Below are 21,655 nucleotides of genomic sequence, written 5' to 3'. Positions count from 1 at the left end.
AGTCGTCCGGTCGCCCTTTATTGGTTAAGGACGACTAAAAATTTTACAAAGTCCGTTGGGCGACCATCGATTTTAGGGTATGGTATCAGTTGAAAAATAAACAAACTGAAACTGAATCGAATGTGACAAAAGGCTGCGTGTGGTGGCGTGAACTACGGATCTGGGGGTTGGGGGAGGGGTTTACCGATTTATTTCTCTTTCAATATTTATTTTATTAATAGCCTACTACTGTAGCATTTGCAATATCCAAATTAAATGCGTGCGTCCACACATACACATTATTACATTTTACTGAGGCAGAAAATATTAATGTTGAGGCTATTGTCCGTTTGCGTCAAAAGGGAACCTATACATAATTGATGAACCACCACTAATAAAAAAAAGGAAAAAGTTCAGTGTAAATAAAAAATAAAATCTATATATAAAATATATATATATATATATATACAAATTACCATCAAATTGCATTGGTTAAATCTTGGGGCGAGATGTAGCCCAGTGGTAGCGCGGTCGGTTTGGAATCGATCCCCGTCAGTGGGCCCATTGGGCTATTTCTCGCTCCAGCCAGTGCACCACGACTGGTACATCAAAGGCCGTGGTTTGTGCTATCCTGTCTATGGGACGTGCATATAAAAGATCCCTTGCTGCTAATCTAAAAGAGTAGCCCATGTAGTGGCGACAGCGGGTTTCCTCCCTCAAACCTGTGTGGTCCTTAACCATATGTCCGACGCCATATAACCGTAAATAAAATGTGTTGAGTGCATCGTTAAATAAAACATTTCCTTCATTTTTGGTTAAATCTTCTCTGGGTTTTTTTATTTTTTAAATACAGGTTTTAAGACAGTTGATGGTATTCATCCAAGGTAATAATGACCAGGGTCGTTTCTCCGCACAATGCAGCGTCGAATGGGTATTTGGCAAAAGAGTGGATGACTCCATGAATCTCCATCTAGTGCCTCGTCTATAGGAGGACAGCCACTCCCGAGGAAATCCTTTACTGGTGATTTCATGCCTCTTTACACAATATAATTAAATGCAGCATTGACAACTTTGTTCACTATCCGTAGGGCATGGCAATAGTAGTTATTTACTAGTCCAACATTGAATATCACTAGCCATGGGAGTGGGGCTACCATAATCTAGAAGCACTGGGTGATATCTTAAATGGCTCCCCATTGTCTTAGTTAAGGGAGAAATTAATGGTTGCACTATACCAATTAATTTCTGGCTGGGTCGAAGTTCGAGGTGCACCGAACTTTTGATAGAGAAGTTAACACCACAAGTCCTGTGATTGCTTATAAATGTGAGTGTGTTGGTTGTTAAAAATGTATGCAATTTTATTTGATGTAGTACCACCGTGTCAAGTAGCCTTGTGCTTGGAACATGTTTTGGGTACCTGTAAAAAAAAAAAAGTACTCAAATTTTGTGCGAAACTAGGGGTGTTGTAGAAACATCTGGTTATACCGAAAATGAGCCATGAAAGGTACCATTTTCTGCAGTTAATACTTTGAGGTAGGGTTTGTAGTACTGATATTTATGGGTCATAGTTTGGTTGATATATTGCATATGTGTTTTTAAACACAAACGTTAATATGGTCGCCAATGGGATTTGAATTGGTATAGTCCAACCTAATCGCTCTCCATTTTGCTCACGTCGAGGTGTGTTACGAGGGTTTGTGTGAAATCGTGCGCCTTTTCCTTTACCCAAATGGCCTTTGCTTTTTAACACCTTTAAGCAAGTCTAGGATAGAGGAGGCAGTTTTAGAATACAACAAACGGCTATGCATGGCTTTTGTTTGTTTACGGGAACGTGTCCGAAGAAAAACTCCTGTCTGGGGACTGTTAGATCGCGGATTACGATCCAAGTACACTAGAGTCATTAGGTTTGGCGTCTTTTCGGTTTTTCGACGACAAGATAGCGGTCGGTTTTAATTTTGAATTTCACCATTGAGTGAAACAATGTACGGCATCATTCTGTACACCGTTATGTCGGTGATATTGTGGATGAATATGGACTGTGCGTCAACTCTGATTGTGACGGACGACCACTTCACGGAACTGGAAACCAATATACAGGCGCTCAAACAAAAGACGTCTGCACTGGAAGATACGAACACGGTGTTGAGGCAGGAGATCATTGAGCTGAAAAGAAAAATACCTGTACTGCAAGGTGAGAACTTTACAAGTCCCCAGTCTTAAACATAAGCGTACGAGACAGGGGATCGGGTTGGGGGGCAACTGGCACCCAAGTCCTGGAGCAAAATACCTCTACTGCAAGGTGAGAAGGCCAAAGTCTTCAACATAAGCGTACAAGATGGGGGGGGGGGGGGTATCGTTAAACAATCGTACATTCATTCATTCCACACGTTACCCCCCCCCCCCCCCCCCCCCCCCCTTACTGCTGGAACAAAACCTCAAATTCGGGAAAAAATGATACATATATTCGGGGAAAATGTGCTATCCCGAGACCTTTTAATATGATATGTACCAAGTTGGGCTATCTCTCGTTCCAGCCAGTGCTCCACATCTAATGTAACAAAGGCTGTGGTATGTGCTATCCTGTCTGTGGGATGGTGCATATAAAAGATCCCTTGCTGGTAATTGAAAAGAGTAGCCCATGAAGTGGCAACAGCAGGTTTCCTCTCAATCTCTGTGTGGTCCGACGCCATATAACCGTAAATAAAATGTGTTGAGTGTGTCGTTAAATAAAACATTTCATTTCCTTTCCATTCCATTCACCTTTTTTTTACCGTGAGACGCCATTATTTGATATATCTTTTATGTAGTTGACTAGGTCTCATAAAATGTAGTATCTCGCCGTGGTAAAATTTGTACCCTGCATACTTACTTAACAGTGTATTACAAATTACAGCTCTAAAGTGTTTGTTTTATCACTGCAGTTGTAATAACATGTTTCTTACCATCGTTGTATGATTCTAATTTAATTACAAGTAATGTCTGTTATTTCTTTTACGTCCATCAGGTATGAACAAAACAAATCATCCGCAAAACGGTGAATCGGCGCCAATTCACACAGTATGCGGGTGAAAGAAATAACAGACAATCCTTAATTGAATTTTGATTTTGTATTAGGAAGGATGTTATTAAATGAAAAGGAGAGACTGCAGCTTTAAGTTCTAGTTCAAAATACACACCCATTCAACTATTATCTGGTACATTTCTATGACTTCTACTAACATGTGGCTTCCGCTTAAAAACCAGAACCCCATCAGAAATGTATAATTTATGTCTACATAATAACGTGGTATGTGTTTTGAGAACAAGTCACAAAAGCTATTTTCTGCTTTTCAACTACACAAAAGGAATGTAACGTGTGGAATGAATGAATGTTTGATTGTTTAACGATAAACCCCTCCCCCCCCCCTCTCTCTCTCTCTCTCTCTCTCTCTCTCTCTCTCTCTCCACGAATTAACCAATAATCTGTCGCGCATGCGCTCGCGCGTGTGTGTGCGCCTCTGTTTGTTTGTGCGTGTGTGTGTGTGTGCGTGTCCTAAAATGTTGACATACTGAAAGGAACTCTCCGGATCTGTTCCTAATTCATTGAAACAATGTGTATTATATTCTGTTTATTGAAATAATATATATTATATTCTGGTCATTGAAACAATATATATTATATTCTGGTCATTGAAACAATATATATTATATTCTGTCCAAAAGAAAAATATACAGGGTCCTAAAAAAGGGGCGACCTCTTTGAACCCGCTCCTAATTTTTTAAAACTGTCAGTGTTACTGGGGGGGGGGGGCACAAAAATACAAATTTGGAACTTTGCCAATATCTACTCGCACTCTCCCGTAATGTTATTCTAAGCCATACAAGCAGATCACCACTCGCTTAACACGAACCATTCAGAACGTGACTTCTGTTATTTTGTTTACCACACCTGAATGTTTGTCTGTTCGTTTCTTTCAATTCCACAGGTAAACACAGACCCGTCGTCTTCACGGCACAGTTTTCGCAGGCCTCCGTCGACAACATAGCACAACGTGACACGCTCCGCTTTGACAACGTCCGCATCAACTTGGGTAACGGTTACAACCCCGGGTCTGGCGTGTTCCGGGCGCCGCTGTCCGGGGTTTACCAGTTCCTACTTCAGACAGTGAGCAAGCCGAGACAGTTCCTGGCGCTGGAGATTCTCAGACAGGGCGTCGTCGTTTCGGAGGCCTTCACCTATCAGGGCGTCGATTCTGATTGGGGCGATATTGGATTCTGCGCAGTCATTCTTAGCCTCGATATCGGTGATGACGTCTACATCCGGAACCGCCTGGATAATGGCGGACTTTACGGTCTTCATTGGACTCAGTTTTCGGGTGTCTTGCTTTCTTCTTGAACCATGTGGAAAAACTAAATTCATCTATAGTCCTTTCCAGCCTCCATGAACATTTTTTTTATTTATTATTATTACCTTTTTTTTCTTCTTTTTTTTCTTCTTTTTTTAAAAATAATTTCAGTTTGATTTGTGGTAAGAAGAAAAGTAAAAGTGTTTTGGAAATAACAAAAAACACACTATTTTTATGTGCAATTTAGAAAACAGTCGACTCAGAAATAAATAACTTGTAGTAAATACCATAGTAAGAGAACGGTGTTCCCTGAAGAGAAGAACTATAGCTTCTTTTTTCTCTTTCAAAGCATACCATTTTTAATTATTATTTAAGCATCTAGTATAAATCAGGAAGATGACTTTTCTTACGAATGCACGCCATTTATCGACATTCTTTGCCTAAGTTCGCTAATCACGTAAAATGTATTATTCTCCCTTGAAAATGTATCTGTTTTGTTTAACGACACCACTACAGCACATTGATTTATTAATCATCGGCTAAGGCATGTCAAACATTTGGTAATTTGACATATAGTCTTAGAGAGGAAACCCGTTACATTTTCCCATTAGTAACAAGGGATCATTTATGTGCACCATCCCATAGACAGGATAGCACATACCACGGCCTTTGATGTACCAATGTTGGTGCACTAGCTGGAGCGAGAAATAGGCCAATGAGCCCGGACCTACCGCGCATCAAGCGAACGCTTTACCACTGGGCTACGCCCCCCCCCCCCCCCCCCCCCCACCACACACACACCATTCAAGACTAACAAACAGGGATCTGTTCCGCTCTAGTGTTACAGTATTTTTTTAAATATGGCGATATACTTGTACAAAGGCTGGGAGAAATCTTGCTCCTTTTTTTCTCTCCCACCCCACCCCCAACCCCCCCCCCTCCCCTACTCCCCTTTTTGAAGCATCGATCTCGAATCGCGAATACAATTTTTATTTTTATTATTTCACCATCTAGTATAAACTATATACATTACTTCAGCGTGCAATATTTTCACGCGAACCATCGTTCTGTTCACGTGTCGGTTACGCAACTTTACATTCACGTTGTCAATCATTAAATGTTCTGAAACTTTACGAAGTATTAAAGAAACGTTTCATTACTGGTTTGCAATAAAACTTTATTTTATTTTATGTCTTATTTTGCTAAAACTTATATTATCTGCTAGAAATGCTGTCCTTAAGATGTTAAGGCGACGCCACACCATACCAGTTTGCCTCGTACGCGAATAGCCAGTTGTGACAAGCCAAACATTAACGAAGCCTTTTTTTTCTTCAACGCAGGTGTTTAAGCATTGTAAATTGATGTAAATACACGCGTATAAGGCCAAAAACATACCGGGTCTGGGTCTGACGAGACTGGTGTATTTTGACGTCTGGGTCTGTAACTGTTACGTGTTTTCAATATATATTAATAGGTTCATATTTTTAGATAAATTTACTTCTATAAACATCAACAATAAGTATGAGAAATCCACATTGGTTAATATATTCCTTTTCTGTTGTTTTCCTTAATGAGTAAGGTTAGAACATTGTGCAGCTGCCAATCTGGCAGTGTTAAAATATAGCGCATGTTCTATGACGTCTGTTGCCAGATCTGTAGTTAATCACATTCTTAATCTACTTCTTCTCGTTCGGTTTCATATGCTCACTAAACCCTAAGATGTGCTGCATCAATGCACTGGATCGTCAGTTGGAGCTAACCAGGGCTGCCCCATAGCTTTTCTTTGATGCTTTTTTCTTCTGGCCAGATGTTTTGTCTTATGTTTTGGAGGAGTGGGCAGCTTTGAAGAACGTGTTCTGGTGTCTAAGATCCACTGTTGCAGGGACATTCTCCTGTCACATTCGATTCAGTGCGTTTCATTCTGATCTGTCTCCATACTCGCCAGACCCGGTGTGTTTTGGGGCCTAAGACGTAAACAGGCTTTGTAAATGCGGCCTTTCGATTTCATTGGTTGCGATGCAATCGGCTAAATTCTCGTTGGAGGCAATCGTATTGTGTGGCGTCACCTTTAGCTCAGTGCATGTTTGAGGTAATTGATTAGGTTACGCATATATAATTCGCGTAACCAATCAGTTACCTGGGTAACAATGACGTAAACACATTTATTTTTACCCGTTATATTATTTTGAGAAAATTTAACCTCGCTATGTCAGGACAGCGGTACTTTATTCAGAAAATGTCCTGTTACTTGTACAGACAAATGATTTCACGTTGAAAGTCACGAGTTTTCGTTTATTTATTTGTAAGCACATTTACCCAATTGTTTATATACATCTCATAAAACGTTAAGCAAACAAGCAATGGAAATGAAGTATTATTTGACAGTATTCTTTAAATGATTTGATGAGCTTAAACCTTCACCATTCAGTAAACGCACCCAAATATGACGTTGGCCGTCCTACGATTTGGTTTAGAGTTATCTATTCTTGAAATTTAAGGTTTGTTTTGTTTAACGACACCGCTAGAGCACATAGATTTATTAATCATCGGATATCAAAGATTACATAATTTTGACTTATAGTTTAGAGAGGAAATCCGCTACATTTCCCACTTAGTAACAAGGATTTTGTTTTATTTTCTTATATGCACCATCCCACAGTTATACCTATTGTGGAGCACTGACTGGAATGGAAAATAGCCCGATCGATCCTAAACCAACTGCACATCATTATGGCTTGGGCTGGAATTTAGGTTGGACTAAGATCTAATCTTGTAATCAGTAGAGATGCCATGATATATATTAAAACAATTTAACACATCCACTTGTCTGAAAGGGACATTTCTGAATTTGCTGCATTGTAAGATGTTTCCGACTAATAAAATATTTCTACGATTAAACTTACATATTAAATATATTTTCTTTTGTTTAGAATATCAGTGTCTGTATATTCAATGTGTTTCTGGTCGTCTTAATATTTGTAAGAAGCTCAAACTGGATGAGCTTTCCAATTTGGCATTGCTCAATATTTTGCCACTCTTCAAGCAAGACTCTGCGAAGGTCATCGTCGCCGGCTCTGGTTGATGTGCATATACCCGTCTCCGAAGCATATCCCAAACATACTCTATGGGATTAAGATCCGGCGATAAGGTAGGCCTTTGCATGTGGTAAACGCCATTTTGTCTCAAACATTCTGTTACAATCCTCACCCTGTGGAGTCTTCCTGAAACACGTGTTGACCAGGCATAGTCCTCAAGAATGGCAATACAACTGGTATAACAATGTTGTCCCTGTATTTCTGGGCTGTGACAGTACCTTGTACAACTACCAAATCTGTTTTACAATTAACATTGATCCCTCCCCACACCATAACAGATCCACCACCGAAACGATCATGTTGGATAACGGTAGCGTCATGGAACCTCTCACCCTGTCGCCTGTCACTGGTCTACAGCCATCGTTGAAGTTGAGATAGAATCTTGATTTGTCAGAGAATAGGACACGGTTTCCCCACGTGACGTGCTCTCCAGCCCATCGGAGTTTGTTCACTCTGTGTTGGTTTGTTAGAGGGGGACGAATTGCTGGACGACGTGTCTGAATGCCGCTTACCCTCAGACGCCGTGTAACTGTCGTCCGGGATATACGCACACCTGTAGCAGCTTGCAGTGTATTAGGCAGAACTCTTGAAGTAGTGTGTCTGTCCCTCAGAGTAATCAATGCCAGAAGGCGATCTTGAGGTAGCGTTGTCACCCTTGGTCGTCCTGAACGGGGTCGATCTTGCACCTCATTTGTTTGCCGATATCGCATCCATAGATTGGATATGGTCTTTTGTGACACCCCAAGTTGAGATCTGCCATCTTGGAGGAGTGACAAAGCTCTATGACGATTTTCTGTTGATACAGAGATCGTCCACGACCCATAATTTTTCATCTGCACCGTTCATATAGAGAATGCTCAGTTTATACCCAGAATGTGAATGGAAATTGTAAACGAAGTGCATGAATTTCTTTAAATCCAAAGAATTCCACGATATTGTGCCCGCCAAGGCTGGTGCTGCACTGACAGCATGTGCAGATGTTTGCATAATTTTTTTCATTTTGTTAGGTTGTCTGCTACAAGTCACGTAATGTTATGTGTTTTCAAATCACGTGTAGAGATAACCATACACCCCAAAGACTAAACAATGGTATTATAAGCATTATCTCAACGTATATGCCAAAGGACCCATTTGGTTACAAATGGTGACATTTGGATTGTGAGTCTAAACCTTTGCAGCGAAGTATATATACTCTTCAAAAAAAAGTACATACAAACTACTATGTGTATTAGAGAAAAAATAATATAATTAAATTAATTTGCCGGGGACAGGATGTAACCCAGTAGTAAAGTGCTGGCCTGGTGTACGGTCAGTCTAGGATCGATCCCTGTTAGTGGAATCATTGGACTATTTCTCGTTCCAGCGAGTGCTTCACAACTGGTGTTACAGACCATGATATGTACTATCCTGTTTGTGGGATGATGCATACATTAAAGATCCCTTGGTGCTAACAAAAAAATAGTTGCCCATAGTTTCCTCTCTAAAATATATTTGTGGTCATTAACCACGTCTGACACCACATACCTGTAGTTCTGTTGAGTGTGTCATTAAATATAAAATTCCTTTTTTTCTTTCTTTCTTTCTTTTGTTTTAAACATGGCTCCCATATGCAACAACCTTAGTTAAAAAGTATGGTCTAGCTATGTCTGTATTTTGTAGACAATTTGAATATTATATAAAAAATAAATTTGTTGCAATTTAAAATGAAAATGCCTGGGAATTGTTTATTGTAAAAGGATGCCAGCCCAAAGATGATAAATGTTTTATGACCATACGCAATAAAATATTTTAAGTTACTTAGCATAGAGGGAAATAAGTTTATATTATTTCAAAGGCATCATCACAGGATTGTAACTTTTCTTGTCATTGTATATTTTATAGACATTATATAATATTTGACATATAGTTGAACATGAATTAGTAGATAAAGGTCAAGTATTTTTCTTTAAATCGGAGTCCGTTCATGGTAGTTCATATTATAACTAATTGGTTAGAAGAAGCGACTCCTTTATATAAATGGCATAAAATAAATATGCATACTAATAATAAATATTGTTCATTGTAGTAGTTGAAATGTATGCACATTCATATTTTCTGGACTAAAATTTCTAGATATTACTACATTAACTGGAATAATTGTAACATTTGAGATATTCCAATGATGAGGGATCTCTGGTCATCATAACAAAGTGGTTACTGCTATAGTGTGTTTAAATAAAATATGTGTGTACATGTATATCATTCTACGAGCGCATTAGACAAACATTTTACTTAATCACGCATCAAATCAATGCTGGTGACGAATGCATTAAACTGTATTTAGATATTTTTACACCTGGTCTTATTGTACTTAATGGCATTCACTGTTATCAGTTTATTAAATATTTTAATCAACAATCTTTATTCAATTTTTTCAAAACATTGACAATCAAAACATGAAACTATACCTGATAATGTCTTATTTTTAATCTACAGTTACCGCAATGTATTTGCAATTTATATATGATAAGACTAGTAGAGTAGTTCATTCCTGTACACGCATGCAGCATTTTACAGACCAAGTGTCTAAATACCTTACAGAGAGGACATATGATAAGTAGGGTTTAAACAACTTCCAGATCAAGATGCCGGGGTCTGGATTGAAAATTAACGTTGCGGAAAGAAACTGGCTTAAGATGTGATAATAATGCAGCTCAGATTTCAAGATATCACTTGCCGGATTCGTTTCGAGTTGTGCCGTGTCATAGCCAGCTTTGTTTTGTAGATCCACATAGTCACGATCACGATTCAATAAAAATATCATGTGCTGGCGTGCCATTAAATATTTCTTTCCCATCCATGCCAATATCCAACTAGTCAATAAACCCTAACGGGGCATATATATATATATATATATATATTAGGGTAGCCAGGATTGTTTATTGGGGGTGGAGTGGAGATAGAGGGCACTGTTTTTACACGTTATGGGATGACATGCATTATAAAAGTTGGTATTGTGAAATGAAAAAGAGGTATATTCGAGAAGGCAAGGTCCTCTTGTGCCCAATCCCTGGCTACCCGGATACGCCAGTGCATGTATGTGCAATTTAAAGTATATCAATCAATAGAGTTCGGTCTCAACACAGGTACCTTTAGTAGTATTACTGGCATATTTAAAATGTACTCAACAAAATGAATTAAGGGACAGTAAAATTGTGGTAATTATTTGCTAAAGTCATATTATTTTAGTAAGTTTTATCACATATAACTTCTAAACATTGTTTCAGTAATATCTGACCCATGTTACATGCAAACATCTTATACTCGATGAGATTTTTGTGCATTTTTGTAAAACCTACGAAAATGCGCATTCTGCTAGGAATCATTACACGTTGATTGTAAATATATTTGTTATTTTATTCTCTCTAAATTGCTGTTTAAATCATTAAGTTGAAGAACATTTGTTTTAGAACATGTCAAAACGTAGACACTTTAGAACGAGTGAAAACTTTTAAGGAAAAATGCCGAATATAGTTACTGGCCCTGTATTCATTTTTTGTTAAATTACTGTGTATTAAAAATCATTAAACGTATTAACTTATCTTAACGGTTGATTATTAATTCAGTCAGTAGCTCTACAAATGGAGCAGTTTACTCTGATAGCTTACATTTCCTGTTTAATTAGTGTAATAAATATATCTGTTATAACTGATAGCTTACATTTCATGTAACAATTAGTATAACAAATATATCTGTTATAACTGGTTTTAAGGCTTTGCTTTGTTTGACAAATTGTTTTTCTAAAGTTGTTAAGAGCTTCTAGCAAGCTGTTACAATACCAGGGAGCCCAATTCACCATCTCAGTGTAGGATAAGGTTACTGTGCACACAGCTGGAAACACCCATGACCCTTTCCAGTGTCTGCCATCCAAAGATGATTTGTTATTGTTTACAATTACTTCCTGCCGCCAGTACATTTTCGAAGTATTAACAACACAGACCCATTTAGGTGTCTCGGAGCTGCTGCGAAATTAAACGTTTACTGTATGCCACGTGGACTCACTGCAAGATAACATTATTTTTGACTTGAGATTTCACACAATTTGTCACATGCTGGGCTGTAAGAAGAACTGTTTATAAAATAGCTTGCTCTAGCATGCTGGTTGGAGCTGTTTGCGTTCAAGTTCCATGAGCCAGAATAAATAAAATAGTTCTTCATCTAATTACATCATGATTTATTATTATTAGCAGACAAAACTTTTAAGGTTTATACTAAAACAAATAACTGCTAGCATCTAAAAGCAAAATATTTAACAAAAGTTAAGTTTCCGATTTTTAAGTGCATTCCAAAGTTTTCAGTGCAGTTTTCTCAGATTGAAGTGGAAAGGAGATAAGTGTATATATATATATATATATATATATATATATATATATATATATATATATATATATATATATATATATATATATATATATATACTGAACAAAATAAGAAACTTCCGCTAACTTTGCTTGAACATAACTTGATGAAAACAAACCGGGGGAATAATTGTTATATATGCGTTTAAAGAGTGTTCCATGATGCATCGTTTGGTGCAACAATCATGGCCATAGGTTAACAGAAACTGGGAGAAATTTTGACCAAGTGTGGTAGGGGTTAAAAAAAAAAACACTTAATAACGGGTATGACCACCTCTTGAATTGACCACTGCAGTGCATCGCAGGCGCATAGAATTGACTAAAGTGTTCATTTCTGCCTGTGGAATATTGTTCCATTCCTGAATGAGCGCTTGACCAAGTTCGTTGACGCTAACGGGTGGGTTGGGACGACGCCTCAATCGTCTGTCCAGACTATCCCAGACATGCTCGATGGGGTTGAGATCAGGACTTTTAGCGGGCCAGTCATCAATGAAATCAATGTTAGTTGTCCTAAGAAAATTTACAGTGTCTCTAGCTGTATGAGAGGTGGCATTATCATGCTGAAAAATCGAGATGTTGGCGTTGTTATGGAACAGAGGAATGACGTGATGAGCGAGAATGTCATCGCGGTAACGTTGAGCATTTAAATTGCCATCAATGACGACTAGTGGTGAACAATAACCATGGGCAATGGCTGCCCAGACCATGACACAACCCCAACCCCCGAAACGATCTCGTTCAAGAACACAACAGTCAGCATAGCGTTCATTTCTCCTACGGTAGACGCGCACCCTGCCATCACCACGTTGTAAAGAAAATCTGGATTCATCCGAAAAAAGAACGGTATTCCAGCGTCGCCGTATCCAACGAGTGTGTACACGTGCCCAATTAAGACGATTTAGACGATGGCGTTGCGTTAAAACGCATCCGACGTAAGGACGTCGTGCATGTAAACCGTTCTCCCGCAGACGATTACGAACAGTTTGCCCACTGATTCGGTTATTATGAAGCACAGGTGTGTTAGCAGCAGTAGCAGTGGCAGTTTGGAATTGATTGCGCAAATGCGTGTTCATGATATAGCGGTCTTGACCACGCGTTGTAACACGCGGACGTCCACGACATGGTAACTCGTTGGTGCTTCCTGTCGTTCGAAATCTTACGTGAAGATTTCGTATCGCTCGACTAGAACTCCCAACATGCATTGCAACGTCTTCTGTCGACATGCCAGCATCAAGCATGCCAATCGCCCGTTCGCGTAAATTATTGGGTATTCTTGGCATACTAAAAATGCTACAATGTAAAAAACGTTAAAAAAATAATTAAATTTTGATTCGTTTTCGTTCACTTGACAATAATGTCAGTAAGACAAGTAAAACAAATTGACCGAATACTACACGGGACATGTCGAACCATGCATACACGTGCAAATTGAATTTCACGTTGTCGACGATTAACAGTGCACAAATAACCGATAAAATTCATGAATCCTGATAATACAGCTTAAGGCTAATACTACCTATATAATTTCATTACACAATGAATTCTTTAACACAACAAATACCATATGTACAAATCGGAATTATTTTTTTTTGTTCAGTAAATATATATATATATATAGGTGTGTATACATACATGCATATATATAATATAATATGACCAGTAGGAGTTCAACTGTCCATTATCCTCAGCTCTATGCTGCATCTAAAATTCTCACATATACAAGAAGTCTAAATGTATCGGACTTTTTTTCATCTAAAGAAGAGGGGCCCCAACTTGTAAACAGCCACAACTCATGGAGCCCCCGTACAAAATACCTGGATCAGCACATGGCATGTACTAACAAATTAATTACTGAAGACGTATCAACTATATTAGTTCTAAAATGTCCCCGGTCTGATGGTATTTTTCACAAGGTGTGTATGCATATTTGTGTCCCCAGTTTTTTAGTAAAAATCCTCAAACACTATTTTATTATAAATTTCATAAAATGAGGCTTCCAAATAATTCCCAACACCAGTCACTTCCCAGATATGCAAATGGATTAAGAAAAAACATTCAATTAAAAATGTCCCCAATTTGTATTAAAAAATAGCATGTCCCCGGTACGCCCCATTTACATGTACGTGTGTGTGTGTGTGTGTGTGTGTGTGTGTGTGTGTGTATATATATATATATATATATATATATATATATATATATATAGTTAGTTAGTTAGTTAGTTAGTTAGTTAGTTAGTTAATAAAAAGCTACATATATATTTTATTAACTCTGTTTAACGACATACAGAGCCATATATATCATAATTAAGAAATTATATGTACTAGTCATACTGTTTCTTAAATTCTCATTTTGCTATTCAGGTCAGTTATCAAAGGTGTTCATTAATTTAACATTATACCTTTTTTCTTGTAGATACGATGGTGATAAACACAGTATTGTATCATTGTGTCTGGATTCTTTGTCACTTTGGGTGTCCAGTTACCAGAAATCTATTAAATCAGGATGTAGACCAAGCGTACGTAAAGCTAATGTCTGAAACACACAACATGTACAGTTTGTACACACACACATACACACACACACACACACGCACACACACACGTACACATACGCACACGCACACACTCACGCATGTCATATGAAGACCATCATGAAAAGAATAGAACACAAATTCCATTTCAATCTATTTTGATTATTTTGAAAATGCTCTTTTCAAATGTTTTATAAAACATAGAAATGTTATAATGCAAAAAAAAAAACGATCATTTTTCAGTTGTACGTTTTGTACGTTCAGTTGTAGTTTTGTTCAGTAATTGTAAGTTCAAGTGTTTTTGTTTGTTTTTCTAATTACTAATTTAAGCAGTAGTGCCGCATTATTTCCAATTATGGTTCAAGCACGCTGTCCTATCCACATACTTCAGCTGCCTGTGAAAAACTAATGTTAATTTTTTGTTGTTACTAATGAAACCAGTACCGTTCTTGACTTTAAGGTGGTAATCTCCTTGTAACCTGTACGATCGTTCTTGACTTATAACCCCGTTAAACAGTCGTGTTTGTAAATGTTGTAACCAAAATATCATAGAAGATGAATTTAATTTTTTGTTTTTAAATTTAATTTTAATTTAACGTGTTATTTCGGTTCAGATTTAAGACTGAAGTTATTAGATGCAGCCTCTATAATACACCCTAACGTTCTTGAATTATTACCTATGGACCACTTTAAATCACTTCCATGTTCTGTCAACTTGGTTAAACCGTTGGCCGCTACTTTTTAAACCATGTTCAAGAGAAAAACAAATACTTAGTGGATAACAATTTTATGATTGCTTTTATTGTCTAACCCAAATCAAATTTAGCATCAGTATTTTTTTTAATAATAAACACATTAAATTGTTTTACTTAGAAGTTAGCACAATGTGCTTTTAACTACATGTATTTTGGAATTTTAAATGTTCGGAGTGTGTCGTAGGCCGTTTGGCTGGTTGCTGTACTGTTTAACCTCTGTATACATATATTTATATTATATGATTTATGTACAACATGTGACACTAATAAAATATTTTTTCTTCGTTTTTCTTCTTCTTATTATTTTGATGTCTGTATGTTTATTGTTACAGTACACGCTATGGTTGGGGGACGCGTTTCACGTGTGTTACAAAGGCTTCACACCTGATCTCAGATTTGACTTCATACACACCTCGAACCTGGCTGAACATGTCGGGTTTGTCAACATCTTGGTCTCTTGTGAGAAACGACTCAAAAGGTATATAATAAAATCTTAAAATCACAGATCATTCACAAAAAGTACGCAAGCGTTTGCAAGCACGCTAACACCACGCAACTGTTCCCTGTCGTTTAACGAATACCCGCATTTTAGCGGGAACGCAAACAATCACGCTATTTCATGTTTGTTTGTCTTTTGCGTGAACTGCAATAGGTCCCGCAAAGATCACGCAATCGAGAAAAATGGCTTTGTTAGATGAACATGTTCAATAAAACTTAGACAAAATAATGTTTTTCACAATAAATTGACACCAAAGAGTTAAATATATGTTCCCAGGGCGGATCTAGGATTTTCGGGGAGGGGGAGGGTTAAATTTCTGAACAGAACTTCTTCAACACATAAGATTCAACACTGTGTGTGCATTGTGAGATACGGCGGTTGGTTGAGAGGGCAGGGAGTAGTAGAAGGGACACACCCCGTCCAGTGATGAAGATATATGAAGTTACACGTAAAAAATATTTTGTAGAGAACGAAAGTCCCATATTCGATTACGTTGTACTTAATTATTACAAATATATAATATGTAACCCTCTGTTTTGGACAGACATCCCAGATAGCTGAGTTGTGTGTTCCCAGGACAGTGTGCTTGAACCTTAATTGGATATAAGTACGAAAATAACCTTAATAAAATAAAATAATGATTAGTAAGCAGTTGAAAGTTAAAACGTTTGTTTAGTTTAAAGACACCAATAGAGCACATTGATTTATTAATTATCGGCTATTGGATGTTAAACATTGGATGTTAAATTTTGACAGTCTTAGAGAGGAAATCCGCAACATTTGTTTCCATTAGTAGCAAGGCCTTTGATATACCAGTCGTGGTTCAATGATTTTGTTTCTCAAGGTACAGGCGTGTATGTATGAAAATTGTGCAAGGGGGTTTACAATGTGGCTAGCGAAATTTTAGGTGGTTCGAATCATGCTTTCCTGGGAAATAAATTTAGAAAAAAAGAATAAAATGTGTTCTGAACAGTGCGGTTTGACCTCAAAAAAGCCACTCTAACTACCGCACAGGCACTTGAGGTCAATGTTCAGGAAATCGTTTCTCTGGTAGTTATGTATAACTTTGATGCTTATTTTAAAATACCACAATTTAAAATTTGTTTTGTTTAACGACACCACTAGAGCACACTGATACCACAATTCATGCAATAACTCAATTTTGTAATCGATACGTAGCCCAGTGGTATCTAAAGCGCTCGCTTGGTGCGCGGTCGGTCTAGGGTCGATCCCCGAAGGTGAGCCTATTCCGCTATATCAAAGGCCGTGGTACGTGCAATCCTGTCTGTGATATGGTGAATATAAAAGTTTCTTTGCTATTAATAGAAAACTGTAGCAGGTTTCCTCTCTTAAGGCTGTGTCAAAACAAAAAACTAACTTTTTCATCTCGAATTTCAAAATTCCCCCTAAAATCCAGTGCTTAGCACACGAATGCAATGTTTGACATCCAATAGCCGATAATTAATAAATCGATGTGATCTAGGAGTGTCGTTAACAAAACAAACTTTTAACTTTTTGTAATCAATTATTATTTACCGTTATTATGCCTTACCTTATCTATACAGAATTTTATGAAACGAAGAACATAAAAAATAGGAGTGGGGTAGGGGCATCATAGGTCCCCACCAAAAGAGATGGTCGGAAAGTGCCCCTAAATCCGTCCACGTTTATGTTCTTATAGCCACAGCTGAGGCAACATGTTTCTGGACCGAACAAAATATAAAACACAATTACATATGATGTCGATTGGGTTTAACGTGGGGAGGGGGGGGGTGTTCGGGGTCTTTGTCTGGTTAGATTTGTTGGTCCTTTTTTTTCTGTCTTTTTTTTCAATCTTGCTTGGTCCTATTTAACCTGGGGGGGGTTTAAGTTTTTATACGCCCGTCTATGATGGATCGTATTATGGCATGGCGTTGTCCGTCCGTCCGTCCGCCCGTCTGTTAACTGTTTCTTGTCCGGACCATATCTTGCATACAGATGCATACAGGACCATCAAACCTCACACGTAGGAACAACTTGAGATGGTGGTGTGTCGCGTATTATTACTTGGTCACTGTGACCTACTTTTTACGGTCTACTGCACATAACGGTAAATCCTTGTCCGGACCATATTTTGCATAATATTACTAGGTCACTGTAATACAAATAAATAAAATAATTTGTCTATATTCTGAACATCATAGGAAAATCTTGTGTAGCCTTTGAAGAAGTCGGGACATCATTAATCAGACAGCACAGTCTCCAATGGATACGGTATCATCAGTAGTTGGTCCAAAACAAACTGTTCATCTATCCAATTGCAAATATTTCACATAATTAGAACTGAATCATACCCGTAACATAATCATTAATATCTACGGTTTTCCATCAAACTCCTGACGGGCGTATCATGTAATCATGTATCTCACCGGTACTTTTGTGTTTGCTTGTGTGGGGTATTTTTGTCTATTTTTGTTTTTGTTTTGTTTTTGTTTTATTGTTGTTTTTGTTTGTTTGGTGTTTTGATTGTTTTTCACAGAAATAATGGCATCTTAACAACAGAAATATTTGGACTGTTCCATGGTTACACCAGTATGAACGATTTTTTTGAGAAGTGCCTTGGATTTCCGCCATCATTGTTTCCATCCGTACTTGGGCTACATTTAGCTGACGACTTGGAACTTGGAACTGAGTAAGTACCAGTAGGCTCAGACGGCTTCGGTTAATAACAAAAAATACCATATAAGAATACATGGGAGGAAAATAAAAGGTAAAAGAAAGAAAGGAAGGAAGGGAAGAAGAACGAACGAACGAAAAAATGAAAAATAGTTAATAAAAGTTTATTTTCAATTTATGGAGTTTACCTATTTAAGTATTATCCCGTTCCAACCAATGGTAAACGACTGGTATGTCAAGCCATGGTATGTGCAGTCGTGTCTGAAAATTCCGAGAACGATCTAATTTTCCATAAACTTTTTTTCGCGCTAAATTTGGAACACCATTTATTTGGTCGTTCCAGCCAGTGCACCACGACTGGTATATCAAAGGCCATGGCATGTACTACCCTCTCTGTGGGATGGTGCATATAAAAGATCCCTTGCTGCTAATCGAAAAAGTAGCCCATGAAGTGGCGACAGCGGGTTTCCTCTCAATATATGTGTGGTCATTAACCATATATTTGATGCCATATAACCGTAAATAAAATGTGTTGAGAGCGTCGTTAAATAAAACATTTCTTTCTTTTTTTCCATTTACTTGGATATAACGGGTTATGCAAAAAGAAAATGGGTTACCTGGATTTATTTCTGCGTAACCGATAAATGGGTCACGCAGATTGTGAATTCTCAGAGGTCTGAAATTGCATGCGTGTTGGCATCAATTATTTCGACGAGTTGTAAAAGCACTCACACTAACAACCGGACAGTCGTAAAAGTCGTGAGATCGGCGAGTTGGCCAACTCGATCGTGGCAGTTAGTATTCTGACACTAGCATTACTATCCTCACTTTCTTTTTGTCTGTTCTTAATTGCAGATCAACCGGCCTCGGTGGCGCAGTGGTTAGGCCATCGGACTACAGGCTGGTAGGTACTGGGTTCGGATCCCAGTCGAGGTATAGGATTTTTAATTCAGATACCGACTCCAAACCCTGAGTGAGTGCTCCGCAAGGCTCAGTGGGTAGGTGTAAACCACTTGCACCGACCAGTGATCCATAACCGGTTCAACAAAGGCCATGGTTTGTGCTATCCTGCCTGTGGGAAGCGCAAATAAAAGATCCCTTGCTGCCTGTCGTAAAAGAGTAGCCTATGTGGCGACAGCGGGTTTCCTCTTAAAATCTGTGTGGTCCTTAGCCATATGCCTGACGCCATATAACCGTAAATAAAATGTGTTGAGTGCGTCGTTAAATAAAACATTTCTTTCTTTCTTTTTTAATTGCAGATCACTGATGCGCATAGGGGACTTTGTTAGTGCCGATATGATAACACTTCGCTGGAGAATAGCAAGGGAGTTTGATCCAATCATTTATTCAGGTAATGGAGCGGGACGTAGCCCAGGCGTAAGGCGCTCGCTTGATGCGTGGTCGGTTTGGGATCGATCCCCGTCGGTGGGCCCATTGGGCTATTTCTCGTTCCAGCCAATGCATCACGACTGGTATATTAAAGGATGTGGTATGTGCTATCCTGTCTGTGGGATGGTGCAGATGACTTGCTTCTAATGAAAAAATGTAGCGGGTTTCCTCTTCACTACTAGAGCACATTGATTTATTAATCATCGGCTATTGGATGTCAAACATTCGGTAATTTTGACATATAGTCTTAGAGTGGAAATCTGCTATCTGTTTTCATTAGTAGTCAGGGGTCTTTTATTTGCATCATCCAACAAACAGAATAGCACATACCATGGCCTTTGATATACCAGTCGTGGTGCACTGGCTGGAACGAGAAATAGCGCACCGGATCGTTCAGCATGAATTGCATATATATCAATTTGAAGTATTTGACAACATTTATGAGCACACAAGCATTCACGTAATAATATATACGCTCGCTAGATGCCATATTCTAATGTACTCGTTCATAAGAACGGTATTAAACTGAAAGGAGTGTAGTATTTTATTTATTATCTACCTATAATTATTGCTTAGGATTCATCAAAAAGTAACAAAAGTAAACATTCAAAGCAGCTGGAGTTCGAGTGTCAGCATAGGCCCCGCCCACAATCAAGGTTAATGACCTAGATTTGGATTTTTACAAATAGTTTATTCGACGGCGGTTTTAAAAATACTTTGTGTTACTAAGAGTAAAATCAGCCCTATGTTCAGCCAGTCGTTTTTTGTTTGTTTTTTTGTTTTTGTTTTTGTTTTTTTTTGTTTTTCTGTTTCTTGTTGTTGTTTTTGCTTACGTTTGCGAATTATTTTTACTGGTTTCCTAAGTGGTCATTCTTTTTAACATGAAACGCTTAAGCCAGTGTAAACTCAAATTTACTAACCCTAAATTCCAATCTTCAACTACACGCCATAACACGTGTCTCCTCGTTGTCACTCCAGTCTAGAACTGCCGATGAATTTCCGCATTCCTCTTGCTTGCCTTGTACGTGCTACTACTTTCCAAAACCACATCACATATTACATTGTTACATTAGCTTGGCAGACGTTTTTCTGCTCGGTCTGCCTGAACTCGGCACTGCCTTCAATAAGAAATGTAAAAAAAATCTTACGTCACATTGTGTTGATCCCATTCTCTCTTAAAGGGAGAGTAAACTAAAACATGAGCCATTGTGTTGGAAAGATGCATACCCGGACCACCAACACATACTGACACTTTAACAAATTAAAAACGCGTAATTTTAGTGTTAATAAAAAACCGTGATTATTCCTGCTAACTGGGGGCAGCCATTTTCTTTTCTTTTCGAGGCGTCCGGTACAGCTAGCTTGGGGCGAAGTGACGTCAGCTCAGGACTGACCAAATCCTGTATGCAGTGTAAACAAAAGAAGTAATTTTCGACAAGGCGCTTCTCTTTGATCAACCTGACATGTAAAACAACATAAATGACGTAATAATATAATAAACTATTTAACTAAATATATTTTAAGTTGCATTAACGGAACGAAATGGGGTTATAGTATTTTTCTCTGTTAAATAATCCAAAGGAAAAATGTATGCTACTTTAGACCTATTGGTATGCTACGTTGGAGCAAAAACGACAACCCACGATACCCAAGCGATAATGTTCTTTTCTTTGGGACTACGTAATTGGTCAGTTCTGTAATTTTAGATGGAAAAGTCTACTTAATCAATAGTTTTACAGAACTATTTACTGTAATAAACCATGTCCATTACCAGTTTAGGGGCGACAGGTAATATTACACAATACCGGTATGTATTTTCGTGTCTAGACAGCGTCAATTAATTGGCTCATCTGGTTACCACTCAAATACATACCTGCCAATCAGGAATCACAGGTAGAGGCAACTAACAGCATAGACTAATTAACTAAGAAAACACTCCGTGTATCATTTCGGTGTGTAGGTTAATGCATGGACAAAACATGATGTATTTATTTCGACTTGTTGTGTAGGCACTTTGACAATAGTGGTTTA

The 21,655-nt window shown here is 38.1% G+C and overlaps 1 protein-coding gene across 1 annotated transcript; it reads left to right on the top strand.

Moving 5' to 3' along the window:
* Positions 1-1,959: 1,959 nt before the first annotated feature.
* On the top strand, positions 1,960-4,480 carry LOC121387266 (complement C1q-like protein 4). Its single transcript, XM_041518291.1, has 2 exons — positions 1,960-2,170; positions 3,945-4,480. Exons 1-2 carry the CDS (start codon positions 1,960-1,962, stop codon positions 4,352-4,354), a joined length of 621 nt encoding a protein of 206 aa, XP_041374225.1. The 3' UTR covers positions 4,355-4,480.
* Positions 4,481-21,655: the final 17,175 nt, after the last annotated feature.

Source organism: Gigantopelta aegis, chromosome 13 (genome assembly GCF_016097555.1).
Source record: "Gigantopelta aegis isolate Gae_Host chromosome 13, Gae_host_genome, whole genome shotgun sequence".
Classification (NCBI taxonomy): domain Eukaryota; kingdom Metazoa; phylum Mollusca; class Gastropoda; order Neomphalida; family Peltospiridae; genus Gigantopelta; species Gigantopelta aegis.
This window is presented reverse-complemented; position numbering and strand designations above follow the sequence as displayed.